A 22,098-nucleotide genomic window follows, 5' to 3' on the forward strand; every position below is an offset into this window, starting at 1 on the left:
CTTAAACCCTTTATTAATTCGGCTTCTTAGGAGGAGATTGCGGTTTAGAGAATGAGCAGTAGTAACGAGGAGAGATTATAAACTTGTGTGGTGACGGAGGCATTGGGAGCATTTCACGGAATGCTCTTTACTCAAGGGGTGTCTAGCTTAGACATCGTGGAACCTCTGTTCCTATTGACTGAATTTTCGGGGGACATTAATCATAGTCGGACGCTGTGGCGCGACAGTTTAATTCTCCGTCGGCGGCAAGTTGTGGCGACGAGATGGTTCTGGCGGGGCTCATCAGGAAGCTTGGTAACTGTCTGTGTTGCCCAGGGTCGGAGGAGCCCTCGGACCTTTGCTTGGTGGTGCTGGGTTCCGGCGGCCGGGTCCCGCGGTCACCGCTCCTAGCTCCCGCTTGCCCAGATCTGCCCGCGGACTTTCTCACACTGTAGAATCATCGGCCGCACCCAACGCACCCGCGGCTTATTTTCACCCCGCTTTGTCTCCAGAAAAAAAACCCACGCACATTTAGAATAAGTTATGGGTGGGTCCTCTCTTCAGAATTGGGAGATAAAATTACTTTGTGCAAACTTCTCTGACAGGCCATCAGCTGGCGGAGATCAGGGAACGGGCCCTCAAAAGCATCCTGTGCAAGATCGAGCACAACTTGATCTGCTATGCTGACCTGATTCAGGAAAGGTTGCTTTTTCTCCATTTGCTCGAATGGTTCAATTTCCCATCCGTCCCAATGAAAGAGGAGGTTGTGAGCTTGTTAAGCAGATTGGTTAAGGTAACGTTTTGAAATAAAGTAACTACAGTTTAAATTAACTAGCATTTATTGAAAGACATACTTGGGATTTTAAATTTCTTTTGAAGACTGCCAGAGGTGATGAATTTGAACTCGTTTGGGTAAATATTGCTCGTCATTTGTTGAAATAGCCTATCTTGCCTTGTACTGTGCCCTGAAGTAGAACTACTAAATTCTGCTCTTGTCTGATTTATTTGCTGCCCAGTTTTTCATAATTCTTCTGATATATCTCATGTTTAAATTACACTTTTCAGTATTAAAATGAGTACATTTAAATATGTTTAGCTAACAATGCGTATAATGCCGTTTCCTGAAAATAAATTATTTCTGTTTCTGTACCTACTTTAAAAGTAACTTAGTTTCCAGGACCAAAATCAAAAGTTCAACCTTTCAAACCTTTAAATCACTGCCCTCATGGGGGATTCTGGTAACTTTGGCATATTGATTTACAGTAAGGATAGGATGAAGTGCATGTAGGGAAAAGTGACTTAATATATTATATGTATTACATATGTATATATAAAGATACGGACGTAGAAGGGATCCTGTGAGGCAGGGGCTAGCCAGTGTGTGTGTGCTGGGGAGAAAAAGTACAGTGATGCATATGTGTGAAAACGTCATAATGAAACCCATTTTCTAAGGTGACTATGTTAACCATAAAACATTTAAAAATAAAAGAGAAATTGGTAGCGTATATTTTTAGTGCTCAGAGAGTCTCTTAATTATGTTTCTTTCCTAAGTTGTCTGTTTTACTTTATTCTTTATTTATGGAAGTTGATTACTCTAGAGCACAGCAATGCAGAATTTGTTTTTCAAAACATGGAATATTTGATATGTCAAAATAACGATGTTTTGATGGTGGTAAAATGAAGTTTAGAGATTTCTGTGTTCATGGCTGTTTTCAAGACTTTTTCTTTTACTGTAGTATCCCCCAGCAGTCCAACACTTGACTGACCTTGGTGCAGTAGAGTTCTTATCTAAGCTCCGTCCCAATGTGGAGCCAGCAATTCAGGCGGAGATTGATGGCATTCTCGATGGACTTTTTGTTCTTCCGTCAGAAGTTCCTGTCCTGTGTTCTGCCAGTTACCAAACTGATAAAATTGGTAACTGCTTTTCTGTATTGTATTTTGTTTAAACTCTTTGTTACATTGTGTGTGTGTGTGTGTGTGTATCTATGTAGGCATATGAGTGTATGTGTGTGCATGCATGTCTGCCATGACATGCCTGTGAAGGAAGGACAGAGGGCAACTTGGAGTCAGTTCTCTTTTCCACTAGTGTGGGTTCTGGAGGTTAAATTTAGGCTGTTAGTCTTGGAGGCTAGTGCCTTTACCAGCTGAGGCATCTTGCCAGCTCATGAATCTTCCCCACTTTTTAATTTAATTTAATTTAATTTAATTTAATTTAATTTTAAGGATCTTTTTCCAAGTATATTCAGTGAGAATGAAAGTAACTGGGTACTATAAAGTCTGAGTACTTAGGGGGGCAGCCATCATTCTTTGTATACACCATGGATATACACAGTTACTAATCATTTTAATTAGTAACTGTGTTTATCGTACAGTGAAAAAGAGGAAACGCACCTTAGTTGGAATTTGGCTGGACAGTTATTTGTTTTTCTTGTTTCAGAAGATACAATATTCAGAGAACAAGTTAGATTGCTTTTTCTTTTTTTAGTTTTAGTAATTATTGAAAGATTGAGAGAAAATAATGCAATTTAAAAGGAATAATTTTCATTTTATCAGGTGAATTGTTAACATAGTAATTAATGTATTTTCTTTTCAGAATTGTCACAGCAACCTGAAGTTTTAACAGGATATTTCCCCCAAGACAAAAGTAATTTCCAGCACATGGAAGTACCACCAGGGCCACTGGGTGTGTATAAATAGGGAAGTGTTTGACTTGTAAAAAAAAAAAAAAATCTATGAACTCTTCTTCCTTTGCTCTGAAGATATAGTGTGGTCAGGCTGGAAAGTTTTAGCACAAAGCTAAATGTTTCATTGCTTTGAATTAGTTTAGGTTTGATTCTGTGTGGTTTGTCTTACAGCCAGTTGACATAAGACTAGGACATTCTGATTTAGAGCTCTCTTCCAGGAGTCTCCCCTCTAGGGTTTATTTCATCTTGGCTTGTAGTCTATCATGAAGGAAGTCAAAGAGGAACTAGAGGTAGGAACTGAAGCAAAGACCATGGCGGAATGCTTGTTATTGGCTTGTGCTATATGGCTTTCTCAGTCCACTTTATTATACCACCCAGGACCACCTTCCAGGGCCTGACCCCTCCCATATCAGTGAGTCATCAGTGAAATGCCCTACAGACTTGCCTAGAGAAAGCTGATGTTCTGCTCACAAGATAACTAGCTTGTTTCACATTGACCAGAGTTAACCTGTACATGGCTGTGGTTGCATGATGTCTGAGTTCTGCTCTTCATGCCTCCATGAGAAAGAACTTTCTGATTGACCTTCCCAGCAAATTAAATACACATTTTCCCAGTGCCCTGAGCTGTGAGCACTCCTCTGTCCTCAGTATTTGAAACAATGCTAAAAATGTGTCAGGCTCCCAGTGTGGAATCTCTGAAGGAGAGAATGAATACTTATGAAGTCGCAGTGAGAATGGTATTATTAGTGTCCCTATTTTACCACTAAGACACCAAGAAAAGTTGAAAAATCTGGCCGAGGTGACAAGGAGTGGTTAAAAAGTGCATGTGTTAACGTTTAATTGCATATTATAGTTGAGATGAAAGGTGTGCTGAAGGGAATATCTCATGTCAAGGATTAACATAGACTTGATTTGGAAACCTCTGATTAAAAATCTTTCATGGCAACATAGAGGCTGAATAACAACATAAGGGAACAAGAAGCATCGAAAGCAGGTTTAAATGGTATACTTCCTATGTCTGGGAAAGTAAGAAATTTAATCATAATCTCTGCACCTAACAGTTCCATGTTCTTTTCAAATCATCTGACGTATTATTACACACTGTCATGTTTGATTCTTTGACACCTTAAGTTTTGCTGTTCCTTTTACAGGAAAGCCGACTGTAAAGTGGCTGAAGTTTTCTGTGTTTCCTTGGCTACCCCTGACCACAACAGACAGACATGTTCTTTCCTCCAATGAATGGTACGATCCTGATATATTACAGGTCTTTTTGGTTCTTTATAGTCATTAAATCTGATAGTTATCACCATAAGTTTTCATCTGGAAAAGGTAACAAGTGTTGAAACATGGTACAATTTTATATTTCATAAAAGCAAGCTAGAAAATTGTTGTATGTGTATGTCTTTGTGCAATCTGCATGCCCCCCCCCCCTTACTTACTATGTGTAGCCAAGGATGACCTTGAATTCCTGCTGTTCCACCTTTCCCCTCCCTTGCGCTGTGATGATGAACAGGCTGTGAACACCTGGGTCACACCCAGTTTCCTTTTGTGGTTGGAATCATACACAGTCTTTCATGACACATCTCTAGCTACATAGATTGTCTAGTTGCCCATTTCTTGTGCTCTTCATGAAGAACAATGGAAAAATTAAACATTTTTTTTGGTAGAATATATTTTAAAACATGGGTGGCTCCATTAGGAGACAAACTTAATGATGCCAGGAAGGTTGGAGATAGCTGCATTGACTGTCTCTGGTGTGTATTGACTGACTTATAGAAGCCTGCAGAGTTCTGTGTTGTGTGTTTTTTTTTTTTTTTAGGACTGACCATAGTGGCACACTTTTAATGCTAGTACTCTTGAGACAGAGACAGGTGGATCTCTGTGAGTTTGAGGCCAGCCAGGGCAACATAGTGAGACTCTGTCTTAAAAAAAGAGAAAGTTTTCTTTGTAGTTGTAATTAATTTAGTATGTCTGTGTGTAGGTTTGTGCCTGTATGAGTGCAGGTGCAAGGGAAATCCAGAAGATAGCTCCAGTCACCTGGAGCAGGAGTTACTGCTACTTGTGAGTTGGTTAATGTGGGTGCAGTGAACTGAAATTGGGTCTGCAAAAGGAGTGTGTGCCCTTGAATACTGCATTCTCTCTCCAGTCCCAATTACCGCTTTTAATATCCATATTCACTTGATACAATTTAATTGAATCACAATAAATGGCTTGTCTCTTTTCATAAGGTGTGAATTTAGATGAAAAATCATATTTGAAAGAGTTAAGGCAGGATACAGGTGATTTCTGGTAGTACTTACATCATTGTCTTAGGGAAAAATATTGAAGAGGTAGTGTTTTCAAACAAAATCCCAAACGTTTGATTTTTACCAATAAAGATTGCAGAGCCAGATGCTAGGGTGAAAGCCTACTAGCTCAGAGAAGCAGAAAAAGGATGCAGTTGACCTTCCTATTCAGCTGACATCCCAGAAAAAAAAAAAGCCACTTCTTCTTCTCCACACTATCTTAAAAATCCCTCAAACTACGTCCCTTCTTTCTACTATCTGCACGTCTCTCTATCTGTCCTCCAGACTTCCTCTCACTTTCTATTTTTTCTTTTAATATGTTCACTTGCTCCACCTCTTGACCTATGTTCACAAAAAGTTCTTGGATTAAACATGTGTGCTAGGGCCGAGCCACTCCACAACTAGAAACAGGTTTTTACAGTTCACAATCTTGGGTTTCTTGGTGTGATCAAATGTCGTGCAACAAGGTAGTGCCCACCTCAGAGAGGGTTGTTACTCATTGTGAGCGGTAGCGAAGGCAGACTAACTGCAGCTGAGTTCCTGAGAGGGATCGTGCGCAGTTGCTGCGTCTCCAGGTAAGTGGGAGCTAAGGAGGGCGGGGCGCCTAGAGGAGTGAAGATGACTGGAGAGCCGAGGTCCCAGAAAGCGCCACTAGACAGGCTGTCATTTGTCCCTTTAACTGGAAAGTTGTATTTGACTTCCCAGTCCCATTTGGTAGAGTTGCGATAGTCTCCACATTCAGTGGTTAATGTGATGTTCTGTTCCTAAGGATGGTGCAGTGGAGGATGCAAAACCAGCGAGCAGTCCCTGTATTACAAAATGCAGGGACATGGAAGAAGCACCTCCTTAGAGCTGACTAGAAAGGGTGGAGGATGCATCCAGGGACTAGTGATGCCTCTGCTGGGGCCTAAGGTGTTAGCAGGGATGTTATGCTGTGCGCTTACCGAGACAGGAGTAGGAGCCCTCTCTCTGAAGTCTGACTCTGTTCTGTCTTAGCTCTTTGAGAAGTAGTAACCACACCCTGATATGGAACACCTGTGAGCTGCTGAAGGACGTGATCATGCAAGACTTCCCTGCCGAGATTTTTCTTCAGAGGCCAAGGATTGTTCAGGTGAGCATCCTCTGTAACTGTTTTAGGTTTTAAATCAATCAACATCTTATCTCACCACAAATTAGTAAATTGCATGGCAGAATAATAGTTCTTGGTAAGAAAACTTGTATTAATATTTAAGAAATGAAGTATTGAATTACTTGAGCTGCTTTCTCTCTAACTGTCTTTCTCTCTAACTGTACAGTTACAGTTCTTTTAGTGGACAGTAGTCTCATCTAGTACTTTGTGTCAAGTTTGTCTCATTCTCATTTTTAGATTATCTTCCTTTTTAAATTTAAAGTTTTAAATTTCTTGTTGAGTGTGGTGACACACACAGCAGAGTTGCCTGTGGAGGTCAGAGGTCAGAGGATAACTATAGAGTTAATTCTCTCTTTGCACCTTTTGTGGGTTCTGGGAATCAAGTTTAGGTCACCAGGTTACATGGCAAGTGCCTTTACCCACTGAGACTTATCCTCAGCCCCATTTGTGGGTAATCTAAGGGAGAGAATAGCTTTGAAAATTCCTTAACTTTCAGGGTGGGTAGCAATAGCCTTTGAGGGTCTTTTACGCTTAGGACATAGTGCTGGAGGAATATAACAGTGCTGGAGTGCACCAGTTCTGGAGTACACCAGTGCTGAAGAGACGTGCTGTCAGTGAGCAGCACTGATTAGTGCTTTCCCTCCGTGCAGTCTGTTTCTTCTCCAGCAGAGAGAGACCCAGGTGGGGAGAGGGCTGGCTCCTCATTCTTACTGAGGCTGAGTGGACCCCAGTGATTGGAAGTGTGAGCACTTTCCATCACAGATGGCAAATGGAAACAACAAACAAAAAAGCTGTTCATTACCAAAGCCGTGAAGTGTGTGAGGTGCAGAAGACTTGCTGTGCCTCTGTGTGTAGTGTCCTCAGGGAGAAACCGCTTTCCTTCTCCCAGATGCTGTGTTCTATAGATACTAGAAATAGGAAACACTATTTCTTCTTATTTTATGTGTTTGAGTGTTTTTCTGCATGTGTGTCCATATACCACATGTGTACACATGCCTGGTGCCTGTGGAGGTCGGAAGTGGGCATCAGGTCCCTTGGAACTATAGTTATGGCGTGAGCCACCCTTTGGGTGCTGGGAACTGAACCCAGGTTTTCTGCGTGGCAACAAGTGCTCATAGCTGGTGAGCATTTTTAGCATTCCTAGTCAGCTTTTAGACAACGTTGTTGAGATGAGGTCTGGCTGTGTTGCTCAGGCTGGTCTGAGACTCGCACGGGTTTAGTGCACTGTTGTCTGAGTAGCTGGACTGCAGCAGGCCTTGACCCACTGAGATTTTACTACCTTAGACGTTGCTGTCATTTTTACCAGTATCTTTTTCAAACATTTTTCAGAAAAAATTATATTTAATTATTATCACTGTCATGGATAAGTGCTCATGCTGTGTGTTTGTTTGTGTGCCTTTTATGGTGCAGTCAGAAGATAGCTTTGTGGACTTGGTTTCTTCCTTTAGTTCATGTGAATTCTGGGTGTCAGGCTTAGTGTAAGAGTGTTGTCTGTCTGGCCGCAGTTTCTCATGTATCATCAAAAGTTGCAACATTACTTTTTCTTAAATGATTCACTTTTTTCTTTTTTTCAGCAGATCAAATTTTGTATTTATATCAGTGCAATGTTCTAAACAGAGCATGGAAGAAAATCTGCAATATATTCATACAACAAAATGTTATATAGCTGTAAAACCACGAATGGGCTATAGTTACCATGGAGTTGATAAGCTCAAACCAGAACATCTTATATTTTCTTAAGTGCTACATTTTTCTTTCTTTTTCATGTAGGTCTAAATACATTAATTTTTAGAAACTTAGGTTTTGTTATGTATGCTCATGGACTTGCTATGCAGACCCGACTGCTGCCTTCAAGCTGTGGTTCTCCTGTCTCCGCTTCCAAGGGCTGGGGTCCTGGGCCTGGCGAGCAAGCCTGTCTGCAGTTCTCTGCACCGGAGCTCTCTGTTCTCAGGACTGCCTTCGCTCTTCTCAGGGCCTACTGTGTCTGGTGAAGCTGGCCTTTGGAGGAGACGGGAAGCATCGTCTTGCATTACAGTCGGTGTCCTGTTTGCAGCAGCTGTGCACATGTTTAAGAAACAGACTCAACTTTTACCGAGACCCCAACCTTTTCTCGAATAAACAAGGTACTTTGCTTATCTGTTCAGCAGACAATGATATTCTTTATCTTCAGAGTTTACTGTGTATACATTTCACACTACTGAAGTTCCCACTCCTGAAGTGTTATGGGATCCTTGAATAGAAGGCAGGTGAATGACAGAACTACTGAGATCCGCTCCCCCTTTTTTTTAATATAAAACAAACAGAGTCAGTAAGAACAAAAGACTCTCATAAAGACTGAGGTTGGACACGAAGAAAGAGGCACGTGCTGATGGATAGTTGCACGTATCTACGGTGGGCGCCAGTTTAGGGTTACTTGAGGCTTTCACACTGCCTATGTATGTGACGTAGGGAATAATTTTCAGCATGCTTACTTTTATCTGAGGAACTTTTCTTTCCTTAACAAGTTTATAAGGTAGTTTATGGGTTCATATGCCATGTGGTTGTGTGGGTCAGGAAAGGCCAATGTAATTCTAACCATAGGAAGTCACAACATTCATGATTTATTATTTTCTAGGATTTTCTCAGAAAAAGGAATAGATTTCTTTGCAGAGGGCTTAAACACTTTTTAAAGAATATTTCTCTTTATTTTTAATAATCTGTAGTTCTGTGTCTGCGTGTGGATGTGTACTTCGGTGCAGGAGCCTGAGGTCCCTGGAGCTATAGGTATAGACATGTGTAAGCCATCTGATGTGGGTGCGTGGAACCAAACCTGGTCTGAGAAAGAGCAGCAAGTGTTCCTCACTGCTGAACTGTCCCATATCCTGGCTGTTCTTCCTTTGCCACTTTCTTTCCTTTAATGTCATGTGTCCCCACCCCCTAGACTTCCGGTTCTTCATCATAAGGTGGCTGTAGCAGAAGTTCCATTTTCTGAAGCTGCTTTATGGTGAATTTACTTGCTTAGGTATTTACAGGGTGCTTTTTGCTTTATCTCCAGACTCTTCTATCCTTATAGGTCTGGGGACTAGGATTCAACTCTGAGACTTCAAATGGGACTTAGGAAATTTAAATGCAAGGTATATATTGTGTTAAATAATTGTTTTGTTTGAAAAACACTGATTTGTATTTAACCAAAACCATGTTTATGCTTTTTGAGATAAATAGATGTGCTGGCAGCCACAGGGCTTTTCAGAGGAAAAGTGCCACCTAGTGGACAGATGGGGTACAGGGTGACCTAGGCACAATGATCTCCACAACCTGATTTCTCTGTGCTTGTACACTGTACCTTAAAAGGTGAATACGAAACTCTGGTCACTTGTTATCCCGTGTTACAGTCCCTATTTACTTGGGAGCTTTGCTCATCCCCTGCTACTTGAGTATTTGTACTTTAGGCTGTGGGCTTTCACTGATATTCTTGGGATATAGTTTTCTGCAAATAAGCCCAGAGAGCTGGGCCCCATGCTTTACCAGAGAAAGAGTTCTAGCATTACTAGAAATAGCCTATCAAGATGAACTGTATGTGAGGTGTGTGCTTTTATGTCTCCTGCTATATGCCAGCTGATAGACTAGCCTGTGGGTCGGCAGCTCTGGCCAAGCAGCCCTGCACTTGTGGTCTTGCGCTTTAGACAGCTGAGGAAGTAATGAGAATCGGGTTTGTTTCTGACAAGAAGTGCGCTAAGGAAACAAAAGGATGTTGTGACAGAAGAGGATGCCACTTTCTGTAGATAATGGTTGCCTTTCTCTTGAGAAGTTCAGGCCCAGAGCCCCAAGTGGTGATGTAGGCGAACAAGGCAGACATGGCCTGCGAGAGCAGGGTGGCTTGAGCTGGGCACAGGGAAGCGAGGCGAGGCCAAAGAGGCTTTAGGAGCACGTGGGTCTACGAAGTACCTCACCGTTACTGAAGTACACTGAGAAGCGCTGTCACCTACCAGGTGTTTATCATTATCTACAGTACTTGTCAATACATGCACATGTGTGATGTGAAATGGTGTTATGGCTACTTTCACGATTGCATGTCTTAGTTATAGGTACATGTGAACACGTTTATTTATTCATTGAAACAGGCTCTCATTATGTAGCTTTGGCTGTCCTAGAACTGCCTGTGTAGATCAGGCTGCCCTTGAAAACACACACACACACACACACACACACACACACACACACACACACACACAGAGAGAGAGAGAGAGAGAGAGAGAGAGAGAGAGAGAGATCCTGCCTGTACCTCCTAATTCTTGGATTAAAGGTGTCAGCCATGTGTACTTATAAAATAAAATTATGCCTTTTTTAAAAGTGTGTAATATGATGCATTTAATGTTCACACTGTTTTATAGCTCTCTGTAGACACCCCAAGAAGAGGCATTAAGTAATAAATCCCCATTTCTTCCTTCTCTAGCTCCCCTGATAACCTCTAGTCTATTTTGTCTATTCTAGATACATGTGAGATCATACAGAATTTGCCATTTTTGTATCTGGCTTTTTTTTTTTTTGGCAATATTTTTAAGCTGTTTCTTCTTTAAACTGTTTATCAATAATTCATTCCTTCTTGTGGCTGAATAAATTTTCGTTGTGTGTATGTGCCAGATTGTGTTTATTTGTTCATCTCTTGAGGAACATGTGTGTTGCATGTGTCAGTGAACAGTGTTCCCCATTGTGTGTGTTTGCGTCTATGTTTGAGTCTTCTGTAATGCAGGAATGGAGCTGAAGATCATGTGCTTGTTCTTTAGCTTTGGAAGGTCTTCAAGCGCCTTTTCTTGGTAGCTACAGCATTTTACATTTTTACTAGTAATGTGTAATGCTTCAGCACATTGTAGCTACTCACTTGTACTCTCACTATTTATCATAACATCTCATAGGCGCTGAGTGGTCTATCCCTGTCCTTTTGATTTGCAACTCCAAACACTTAACAACAGATGATGAACTCACGAGTGATTTCTCGAGGGCTGGTTGTTATTTGTGTGTTTTCCTTGGAGAAATGGATATTCAAATCTTTGCCCCAAGCTGGGCGTGGTGGGAAACACCTTTAATCCCAGCACTCAGGGAGTCAAAGTCCTGTGGATTGCTCAGAGTTTGAGGACAGCTTGGTCTGCAAAGCAAGTCCAGAAAAGCCAAGGCTACACAGAGAAACCCTGTCTCAAAAACAAAACAAAACAAACCTTCCAAAAAACCAAAAACTAACTCTTTGCCCAATTTTCAGCTGGTTCTTTGTTTACTGTTGAGTTTTAAGAGTTATTAATATATTCAAAATATTAAACCCTAACTAAATACATATTTTGCAAATATTTTACCACCCTGTATTTTGTCCTTATGCTTTTTTTGTAATATATTTCAATGTACAAAGTTTTAAAAATGTGATAAAATCTGGTTTATCATTTTTTTTTTGTTTTTGTTTTCAATATCTAAGAATCCATGATGATTTTCTTTTATTGATGGGGAGGAGTATTTGTGGTGTTAGATCATATTTAGATTGACATTTTATTTTGTTGTAATGTTTGCATGTGGTTCAAGGCAGGGATGCTTTGAGAATTTAAAGTTTGGGGTGCCTTACCCAGTGTGCTCTGCCTTACCGTCTCAGCTGTCATGGCTCAGAGCTCTTTAAAATCAGGTCGGGAATCGGTGAATACTTACTGCAAAGGGTGATTTTTCTCTTTGAATTTTGTCCCTGCAGAATCATCTTGTGTCTTGTTTTTCTTTTCTAAAAGTCTGGTGGATATAATCCAAATTATCAGAAGTTTGTCTTTCTATTAAGGGTTAATTATATTTCTGTTTCTCCAGACACAATCTCCCGGAATTCTTCTTTGTCATACTGTCATGAAGCAAGAGGTCCTTACCATTCCCCCAACCCATCCCCAGGAAGCAGCAGTCCTCGGCCTTCTGTGGTTGGGCGCACAGGCCAGCGACCTCGAGGAGATGGCCAGGACTGGGACGCAGTATCTTCCAGGTGACTGACTCCTGTATCTGTGTCCATTGGAGGGAATTGTTTCTCTTAGATTTTTGCCCTATGTATAAGGCAGTTTAAACCACTGGCTTTCATAATTTTGTTATGATCTTCAGGTTAACAAATGTTATTTTGAAACTTTGCACTCAGTACATATTCATATGTTCTCTCTCACTCTCTGTGACTCTTTCTTTTTATCTTATGTGTGTTTAACTAAAAAAACATGTTTGCTACATTTTACTCTATTCTGCAACCAATCTGTTTTCGTAAAAATGGTTTTGATCTACTAAGTTATTTTTATCAGCCATACATAGAACATCACTTATTTCCATGTCAGCTTATCCCAGGCTGTCAGTAACACAATAGCCTTTTCTTGCGAGCCCTCCTAAGCAGTGCTTATAAGGTAGGCTGTGTCTTGTCTGGTTGTTGCTGCTGCCCTACAAGCTCCCACGAATTCATCATGCTTGTGAGCATGGTGTTAGGACCACATGTCTTACGTTCTTGGTTCCCTTAGTCACCTTTAGACAGTTTTATAATGGGATAGGCAGGGTCATTATTGGCATACTTGCAGAAAAGCCTGCATTTTCAAGGGGTTGAAACTATGACAGTCACTAAAGAGTAGAGTTGGGGTTGCATGAGGCAGAGAGTACAGGGCTAATGTTGTGGCTGGTAATTCACAGGATTCCTTTTTACCTTGCTTTGCACGCTTTACTGCCTTCTTTTTCATGTGGGAACAGCTTCCTCACAGGATCTGTTAGACGATGAGGGAAACCTGGGTGGTTCCTTCCATATTTTGCATGGTTGGAATCTTGAAGCTAAGAAATAAGAAAATAGGCATAAAATCTGTGGAGTTTTGAATGTTCTAATAGCACATCTCAGTGATTCAGCTGTAGGTGTGGATAACATAAGGTAGAATTTTGAGGACCTGAGGTGAGAATATTTTAACAGAGAAAGCATTTTCAGAATTATTATATGATGTTAAGTGTGCTGGTAGTAGCACATTTCCTATGGTATCTTTTGAGGCCATTCTCCAGTTGCTTACACTGGCTTACTTAGAACGTTGGTTGAGAATTACAGAAGCCCTCAGCAACCGTGTAAGCGGTTTAGTTTTATCCTCATGATTTGCTCCCATCAGTGCTTTGCTATGAGCCTACTTATTTTCTTTTTAGAAGTGAGTGGGTTGTTGCTGCGCGTGTTTGCTGCTATAGGAATGTTCATGTTTCAAAATCATCAATATGAGAAGCAAGGTGTAATAGATGCATTCTTTGCTTCATGTTCAATTTTTCTGTTTTTCGTTTGATGTGTTGCAGTTTGTTGTCTAGTACATGCTAGGTAAAAGCTGTGTCCCCAGTTTCTTCATGTATGGCTGAAGTTCTCTGTGTGGAAGTTAGTGTGAGTTATCAGAATCCTTATATGAATCAGTACGATGTCTGCTTGGGCTGTTCCTCACTCAAGGTCTGTCTTTGTTTATTCCAGTGGAAGTAGTAGCCATGCTCAAGTGAACTCCAGGATATCTGTGCACTCTCCTGTGGATGTGGCGCGCGTCGATCTGCCGGAACTGGGAGCAGAGGATGCACTGGAGCTGCAGTTCCAGCAGCTTAGTCTTCCTCAGTTCTCTATCTCCGTCCTAGAGACAGCCGTTCCCCTGCTGAAAACAGGTTAGCGGTATATGGAATTCCATTTTTTACACAGTTGGTGTTTGTTTTATGTGTCTCCTACGACTGACTGACTTTCTTTTACAGTAAGGCCTTTAGCGTCTATTTTTACTTATCTCTCCTAAGAAATTAATAAGCCACCTCTTCCTTCTTTACTTTACTAAATGTGGGTGCCATGCTGATATTCATATAGCGTACCCTCTTTCATTCATTTGTTGTCATGAGCTTTTTCTGTCTTTTAAATATAAACACTAACTATAAAATTTACATGGAAAAAGTTAAGCGATACATTAGGAGAATAGAAAAATTCCTTTTTGCTCTTCAGACACTGTCTGAGTCATTCTCTGTTGCTCACACTTCACACTCATGACTTTTTAAAAAGGATTTACTTAGACTTGTATGTGTCTGAGTGTTTGGCTTTTGCACGTTGGCATGTGTACCATGTGTGCCTAGTACTCATGGGCAGTAGAAAAGGGCATCAGGTCTCTTTGAATGAGTAACAGAGGGCTATGAAAGAACATGTGGGTGCTGGGAACTGAAGCTGAGTTATTTTCAAGAGTTGCAGGTACTCTTATTTGCTGAGCCATCTCTCTAGCCACATTCATACCGTATAAGCCAGGATATGGTAACCAACTCCCTTAACTAGATTTCTAACCTTTATAATAGTATGTTTTTCTTTAAAGAAACCCCCAAATATTCTGGGTCACTTTTTATCAATATGTACAAAGTGCCCTTTCCTTAAAGAGTGGTAACAACTGTGACAACATGGCTGCTCTCTGCCAGAGTCTAGTCATGAAGCCTATGTTGATTGAGCTCATTGTACTGCTCAGCCATTGGACTTGATTTCATGAGCATTGTTTTCTGTGTTTGTCAACAACCCATTTTCTCCTTCAGCAGTGGCAGTTAGTGTTTTGTCATCATGTTTTCAAAGGAGGAAGCTAGGGTTTAGAATGATTTGCAGACTTCCTTAACATTAAGATGGCCGACAACAGGGGTCCTTGCTCTGTTCAGCGTTACTCAGTGGAAACATAGTGTTGGAAGCAGCAGAGATTTTTATTCTGCAGTCTGCACTTTCCTGCTCAGTTCTGGAGATTGAACCAGGTGTTCATGTTTTCTAGGCCAGGACTCACCTGTGTAAAAACGACACAGTTTAGCAGTCAATAAAGTTGTCTAGATATGAGTTTTGTCCTTGTTAATGTAATTATTAAAAAATTCATATTAATAGTTAAACATTTAAGTTGTTTTGTTTGTTCTGTTTTTGTTTTTTTGCCTGCTTGAAGGTGATAGAGAAATAGAGCAAAGGTATAGATTTGAGAAGCATTTCTGTCTTGAAAAGCCCCATCTCCTTCTTTCCCACAGTGGGGCCGTGTCTTCTAGGAGTGAGTGTGCACGCTTTCCCTGCTGACAGTGCTGTGCAGTGGGAGAGCTGAACTTTGCCATCATCAAGTTTTTTTTTTCTTTTTGTTTGGTATATTGGGAAGAACAGTTTTAGACTTCATGATTTTGCATTTAACCTTTATTTAATTTGCTGTAAAAAGTCAGATTGATAATTATAAAGCTGTATATTGCACATAAAAATTTGTAAATGTTCCCTTGCCCTTTTGCAGTAAATTATTGCATAATTTGTAATTGTGCAGTATTGCTCCAGCTGTTCTAATGAAAAAAAAAATGAATTAGATCCCTTTGATTCAGGATTTGTTTTACTAATAATTCATTAGGAATTAACCCTTAAGATATAGGACAGGACAGTCTTACTTGAAAGTTGGCCTCACACAGGATTTTGGAAAATGTTTTTGTTTTCTGTTTCAGCAGAGAAAGGAAATTAAGTTTCTTTTAGGGGAGTGTTGGTTTTGTTCTTTTGAAATGGTCTGGTGATATGGCCAAAGCATGTCATGTGTCCCAGTGCTGGGATTACAAGAGTACCACCATGTGTAGGTAGCTTGTCCTGTCTTGGAATGTTTTGTTTGTTTGTTTGCTTGCTTGTTTTAGACAGTCTCAGGTATGCCAGCTTAGTCTTAAACTTACTGTATAGCTCAAAATGACCCTGAATTTCCATTCTTCTTGCCTTCACTCTGGAGTAATGGGATCAGAGGTGTGCCCAGCTGTACCTGGGGTAGACCATGCTGGAAATGGAGCTGAGGGCCTCAAGCAATCTAGGCAAGCATTCTCCCAACTTTTAGTTACATATGATGCTGTGGGTGGACATCTATTCTTTCAGTTCCTATGGTATAGGATTAGCTTCCCATCTGACTCTTATGTGTGAAAATATTCATCAGTGATGAAGCTTAAAGCTTCTTGTAGTAGACAGAAATGATTAGAATGCATTTTCTAAACTTGCTTGTTTTGTTGTATATAATGTGCAGCATGGAAAGTCTCGAGTTTGGTTTTGTTTAAATCTGTTTCACTGTATTTTTAGTTATTTCTACTTGGAAGTACCTTTTCCACTTATGAGCACCTTTGATTTGTTGTAGTGAGATTGTGATTTTTTTATTAATCTCTGCCAGCAGTTTAAAAACGTCAAGGATGGAGAAGTAGGCATTTGGAAGCATGCCTAGCTAGAGGGTCCAACTAATTAGCTGAAAATCAAGTGACTTTCTTTTCCATTGTGGTTCTCCTCTTTTTGTATCTAGGCAGCAGAGAAATGACAATAAGAGTTCTGGAACTGCTTGTAGAGGACATGATGCTCATTGGACAAGCAATTTCATCTGAAATCTGGGATGATAACGGCCTCTTTGCTATAGATATGGTGAGGATCATTATTTTCTTTTAGAGTATAGTAGGTTTTGCTTTCTAACAAAATTCATGATAGGTTCATTTTTGTATGCATTTCTGAGTGAATCTTTCTCATTGGTTTGGGTTAGTTTAATAGAGACAGTTCCAAACCCAAAAGAGGCTACTGGGTATGATAGCTGTCATGACACGATCCTCCTGTTCTGTAACAGAACTGTGGTGCCTAATTTAATACACCGGTTTGTGTTGCTAAGTTCTGATTAGTTCATACAAGAGCAAAATAAATCACTTTAGTTGTTAGGATATGTAGGATAGCTTGAGAATAGCAAACTGACATCATTGAACAATTCATAAAGCAGTGTTTCCCAGCAGGTTTTTTAAAAATTTATTTTATTTTTTGACTTGGAGTAAATTTATATCTTAGGACTTACAGTTGAAATATACCTGAAAGTTACTTGAAAGAGCTCTTTTTTTTTTTCCTTAAAATTTCAAGAAACAGTTATATTGGCTCAGTTTGTTCTTAAAAAAGGTAAAAATGTAACTCATAAAAATATAACTCAGGTTTCTCTCCATAAAAATTTATTTCCTGATGTCATTATAAATGAATTTTAAAGGAAAAAGTGTTTGCATTGGTCCTAGTATATAGAAATATAACTGAATGTTGTTTATTGATCTTTTATGAGCTTGTTGAACTTGCTGGTTCTCAGAGTTTTTCCCTCATTGTTTTGGTTTGGTAATTTATTTCTGTGGAATCACACTATTTGTGAATAAACAGTGTTAGGATTATGCTATCTGTGAATAAAGATAGCTTTATTTCTGTTTAATCAGTTTAGATATACTTTAGTTTGTTTTTGTTGTCCCATTGCTGTGGCTAGAACATTGAATACAGTGGGAGTGGATGTGCTGAGAGCCCTGTTCTTCATCCTGTGGGGCAATCAGCAGTCTTTAAGGATTAGATAAGGCTGTGCTTTCCAGTTTTGTTAGGCACCCTGATGAAGCTGAGAAGGCCTCTGTATTCCTTAATTTGATGGGTGCTTTTTCCCTTTTTTTCTTGAACGGATGTTGGATTTTGTCCTAGCTTTGTCAGTGTCTCATAGAGATGATCCTTTTTTTGAATAGAAGCTATTCATTTATGTATCTGTTCATTTTATACTTGGGATGTGGCCTGGGTAGATGGTCCAGGTTGACCTTGAACTCAGTATTCCCTGCCTCAGTGCCCCACTGTAGCCCATGGTGAGCCCCTGTGCCTGGCTGTGTAGTACACTGCCATTTTTAATACAGTTTTTAAAGATTTATGTGTTTATTGTATACACAGGGTTCTGCCTGCATGTATGTCTACAGGGTAGAGGAGGGCACCAGATCTCATCATAGATGGTTGTGAGCCACCATGTGGTTGCTGGGATTTGAACTCAGGAACTTTGGAAGAACAGCCACTGTTCTTAGCCTCTGAGCCATCTCCCCAGCCCCCATTTTTAATACATTTGTCCTTGTAGAGTTAGAAGCTGCTCTAACAAGTGGCTAAAGTCATTTCAGAACAGTCTTACTTCTTTCAGACCTATTTAAATTTTGGTAGAAAGGTTCTCTTTTTTTTTTTTTTTTGAATTTTATTTTTTTCTTATCAGTTACATTTTATTAACTCTGTATCCCAGCCGTGTCCCGATCCCTCATTCCCTCCCAGTCCCTCCCTCTCTCCCTCATCTCCACCGTGCCCCTTGCCAAGTCCACTAATAGGGGGGACCTCCTCCCCATTCATCAGATCCTGTTTTATCAGGTATCTTCAGGACTGGCTGCAAAGCTCTCCTCTGTGGCCTAACAGGACTGCTCCTCCCTTGGGGGGTGGGGAGGCCAAAGAGCCAGTCATTGAGTTCCTGTTAGAAATAGTCCTTGTTCCCCTCACTATGGGAAACCAATTGGTTACTGGGCTACCACAGGCTACATCTGAGCAGAGGTTCTAGGTTACATTCATACATGGTCCTTGGTTGAATGTCAGTCTCAGAAAAGACCCTGTGCCCAGATATATTTGGTCCTTGTGGAGCTCCTATCCTTTCCTCATCAGACTAACTCCTCTTCTTTCTTATGATTCCCTGTACTCTGCCAAAGGTTTGGTCATGAGTCTTTGCTTTGAAAACACTGCTAGTTAGAGTCTTTCCAATGCGCTCAGTAGACTCCTGTCATATGTTCAATGCGCACCCCATTTCTAAACGGGGATTGATCATCTTACCCCATGTCCGCTCTCTTGATTATCTTTTTTAGGTGTATAGATTTCATTATGTTTGTCATATCTTATAGGTCTATATAAGTGAGTATATACCATGTTTGTCTTTCTCCTTCTGGGATATTTCACTCAGGATGATCTTTTCTAGATCCCAACATTTGCCTGCAAATTTCATGATTTCCTCCTTTTTGATTGCTGAATAGTATTCCATTGTGTAAAAATACCACAATTTCTGTACCCATTCCTCCGTTGATGGACATCTGGGTTGTTTCCAGGTTCTGGCTATTACAAATAATGCTGCTATAAACATGGTTGAGCAAATATCCCTTTTGTGTATTTGAGCAAACTTTGGGTATATACCTAGCAGTGGTATAGCTGGGTCTTGAGGAAGCACTATTCCTAATTGTCTTAGAAAGCCCCAGATAGATTTCCAGAGTGGTTGTATCAGTTTACATTCCCACCAGCAATGTAGGAGGGTTCCCCTTTCTCCACAACCTCTCCAGCATGTGTTGTCCCTTGAGTTTTTCATCTTGGCCATTCTGATGGGTGTAAGGTGATATCTCAGGGTCGTTTTGATTTGCATTTCCCTGATGGCTAATGAGGATGAGCATGTCTTTAAGTGTTTCTCTGCCATTCGATATTCCTCTGTCGAGAATTCTCTGTTTAGCTCCATACCCCATTTTTTAATTGGATTACGTGGTTTGCTGATTTTCAGCTTCTTTAGTTCTTTGTATATACTCGATATTAGTCCTCTGTCAGATAAAGGGTTAGTGAAGATTCTTTCCCAATCTGTAGGCAGTCGTTTTGTTTTGATGAGGGTGTCCTTTGCTTTACAGAAGCTTTTCAGTTTCATGAAGTCCCATTTATTAATTGTTGCTCTTAGAGCCTGTGCTGTTGGTGTTCTGTTCAGGAAGTTGTCTCCTGTGCCAATGAGTTCTAGGCTGTTCCCCAGTTTTTCTTCTATCAGATTTAGAGTATCTGGTTTTATGTTGAGGTCTTTGATCCACTTGGACTTTAGTTTTGTGCAGGGTGATAAATATAGATCTATTTTCATTTTTCTGCACGTGGACCAGCACCATTTGTTGAAGATGCTGTCTTTTTTCCATTGAATGATTTTGGCTTCTTTGTCAAAAATCGAGTATTCATAGGTGTGTAGGTTTATTTCTGGGTCTTCTATGCGGTTCCATTGATCCTCCTCTCTGTTTTTATGCCAATACCATGCAGTTTTTATTACTATTGCTCTGTGGTACAACTTGAGATCGGGGATAGAGAAACCTCCAGATGATCTGTTGTTGTACAGGATTGTTTTGGAGATTCTGGGTTTTTTGTTTCTCCATATGAAGCTGAGAATCTTTTTTTCAAGGTCTGAAAAGAATTGAGTTGGTATTTTGATGGGAATTGCATTGAATCTGTAGATTGCTTTTGGCAGGATGGCCATTTTCACAATGTTAATCCTACCAATCCATGAGCACGGGAGATCTTTCCATCTTCTGAGATCTTCTTCAATTTCTTTCTTCAGAGACTTGAAGTTTTTCTCAAACAGGTCTTTCACTTGCTTGGTTAGTGTCACCCCAAGGTACTTTATGTTATTAATGGCTATTGTGAAGGGTGTTGTTTCCCTAATTTCTTTCTCGGCCCTTTTGTCTTTGGTATACAGGAGGGATTCTGATTTTTTTGAGTTGATTTTGTATCCTGCCACTTTGCTGAAGGTGCTTATCAGCTGGAGGAGTTCTCTGGTTGAATTTTTGGGGTCGCTCATATATAGTATCATATCATCTGCAAATAGTGACACTTTGACCTCTTCCTTTCCAATATGTATCCCCTTGATCTCCTTTAGTTGTCTTATTGCTCTGGCTAGGACTTCAAGTACTATGTTGAAGAGGTATGGAGAGAGTGGGCAGCCTTGTCTTGTCCCTGATTTCAGTGGGATTGATTTAAGTTTCTCTCCATTGAGTTTGATGTTGGCTATAGGCTTCCTATATATTGCCTTTACTATGTTTAGATATGTACCTTGTATTCCTGATCTCTCCAAGACTTTAAACATGAATGGGTGTTGGACTTTGTCAAATGCTTTTTCAGCATCTAAGGAGATGATCATGTGTTTTTTCTCCTTCATTTGTTTATGTGGTGGATTACATTGATGGATTTCCATATGTTGAACCACCCTTGCATGCCTGGGATGAAGCCTACTTGGTCGTGGTGGATGATATCTTTGATGTGTTCTTGGATTCGGTTTGCAAGTATTTTATTGAGTATTTTTGCGTCAATGTTCATAAGAGAGATAGGTCTGAAGTTTTTTTTTTTTTGTTGGGTCTTTGTGTGGTTTAGGTATCAAGGTGACTGTTGCTTCATAGAATGATTTTGGTAATGTACCTTCTGTTTCTATTTTGTGGAACAGTTTGAGGAGAATTGGTGTGAGAACTTCATTGAAGGTCTGGTAGAATTCAGCGCTGAAACCATCTGGCCCAGGGCTTTTTTTGGAGGGAAGACCGTGAATGACTGCTTCAATTTCCTTGGGGGATATAGGGCTGTTCAGTCTTTCTACCTCATCTTGACTTAATGTTGGAAGATGGAATTGATCAAGAAAATTGTCCATTTCATTTAGATTTTCAAATTTTGTGCCATATAGGCTTTTGTAGTATGACCTAATGATTGTTTGAATTTCCTCAGTGTCTGTAGATATGTCAACCTTTTCATCTCTGATTTTGTTGATTTGGATAGATTCTCTCTGCTTTTTAGTTAGATTGGCTAAGGGTTTATCTATCATGTTGATTTTCTCAACGAACCAGCTTTGTGTTTCGTTGACTCTTTGAATAGTTTTATTTGTTTCTAATTGATTGATTTCAGCCCTGAGTTTGATTATTTCCAGCCTTCTGCTCCTCTTGGGTATATCTGCTTCTTTTTTTTTTCTAGGTTTTTCAGTTGGGCCATTAAGTTGTTTGTATGTGATGTTACGAATTTCTTCTTGCAGGCACTTAGTGCTATAAATTTTCCCCTGAGCACTGCTTTCAATGTGTCCCATAAATTTGGGTATGTTGTGCCTTCATTTTCATTGAATTCTAGGAAGTCTTTAATTTCTTTCTTTATTTCTTCCTTAACCCAGCTGTCGTTGAGTAACAAGTTGTTCAGTTTCCATGTGCGTGTAGGCTGTTTGTTATTTCTGTTGTTGTTGAGGTCCAGCTTAAGTTCATGGTGGTCAGATAGAATACAAGGGATTATTTCAATGTTTTTGTATCTGTTGAGGCTTGCTTTATGACCAACTATATGGTCTATTTTGGAGAAGGTTCCATGCGGTGCTGAGAAGAAGGTATACTCTTTTGAGTTTGGATTTAAAGATCTGTAGACGTCTATTAGGTCCATTTGATTTAGGGTCTCTGTAAGTGTTTTTATTTCCCTATTTGTTTTCTGTCTAGTTGATCTGTCCCTTGGTGAGAGTGGAGTGTTGAA

At 40.1% G+C, this 22,098-nt stretch overlaps 1 protein-coding gene across 2 annotated transcripts in view; it reads left to right on the forward strand.

The window, feature by feature from the left end:
• Window positions 1–249: 249 nt before the first annotated feature.
• Rttn (rotatin) overlaps window positions 250–22,098 on the forward strand; it is a 163,221-nt gene continuing 141,372 nt past the window's right edge. The window contains exons 1-10 of one of the 2 annotated variants that reach the window (XM_055598738.1): window positions 250–294; window positions 585–772; window positions 1,716–1,893; window positions 2,573–2,662; window positions 3,815–3,905; window positions 5,945–6,059; window positions 8,029–8,200; window positions 11,889–12,054; window positions 13,528–13,709; window positions 16,337–16,452. In XM_055598738.1, the coding sequence (XP_055454713.1) occupies window positions 264–294; window positions 585–772; window positions 1,716–1,893; window positions 2,573–2,662; window positions 3,815–3,905; window positions 5,945–6,059; window positions 8,029–8,200; window positions 11,889–12,054; window positions 13,528–13,709; window positions 16,337–16,452 (1,329 nt within the window). In that variant the 5' untranslated portion in view covers window positions 250–263. The remainder of the gene's footprint in view (window positions 295–584; window positions 773–1,715; window positions 1,894–2,572; window positions 2,663–3,814; window positions 3,906–5,944; window positions 6,060–8,028; window positions 8,201–11,888; window positions 12,055–13,527; window positions 13,710–16,336; window positions 16,453–22,098) is intronic. The other variant, XM_055598739.1, reaches the window with a different exon arrangement.

This window comes from Psammomys obesus, unplaced genomic scaffold (genome assembly GCF_907164565.1).
Source record: "Psammomys obesus unplaced genomic scaffold, mPsaObe1.curated_primary_1811, whole genome shotgun sequence".
Lineage (NCBI taxonomy): Eukaryota > Metazoa > Chordata > Mammalia > Rodentia > Muridae > Psammomys > Psammomys obesus.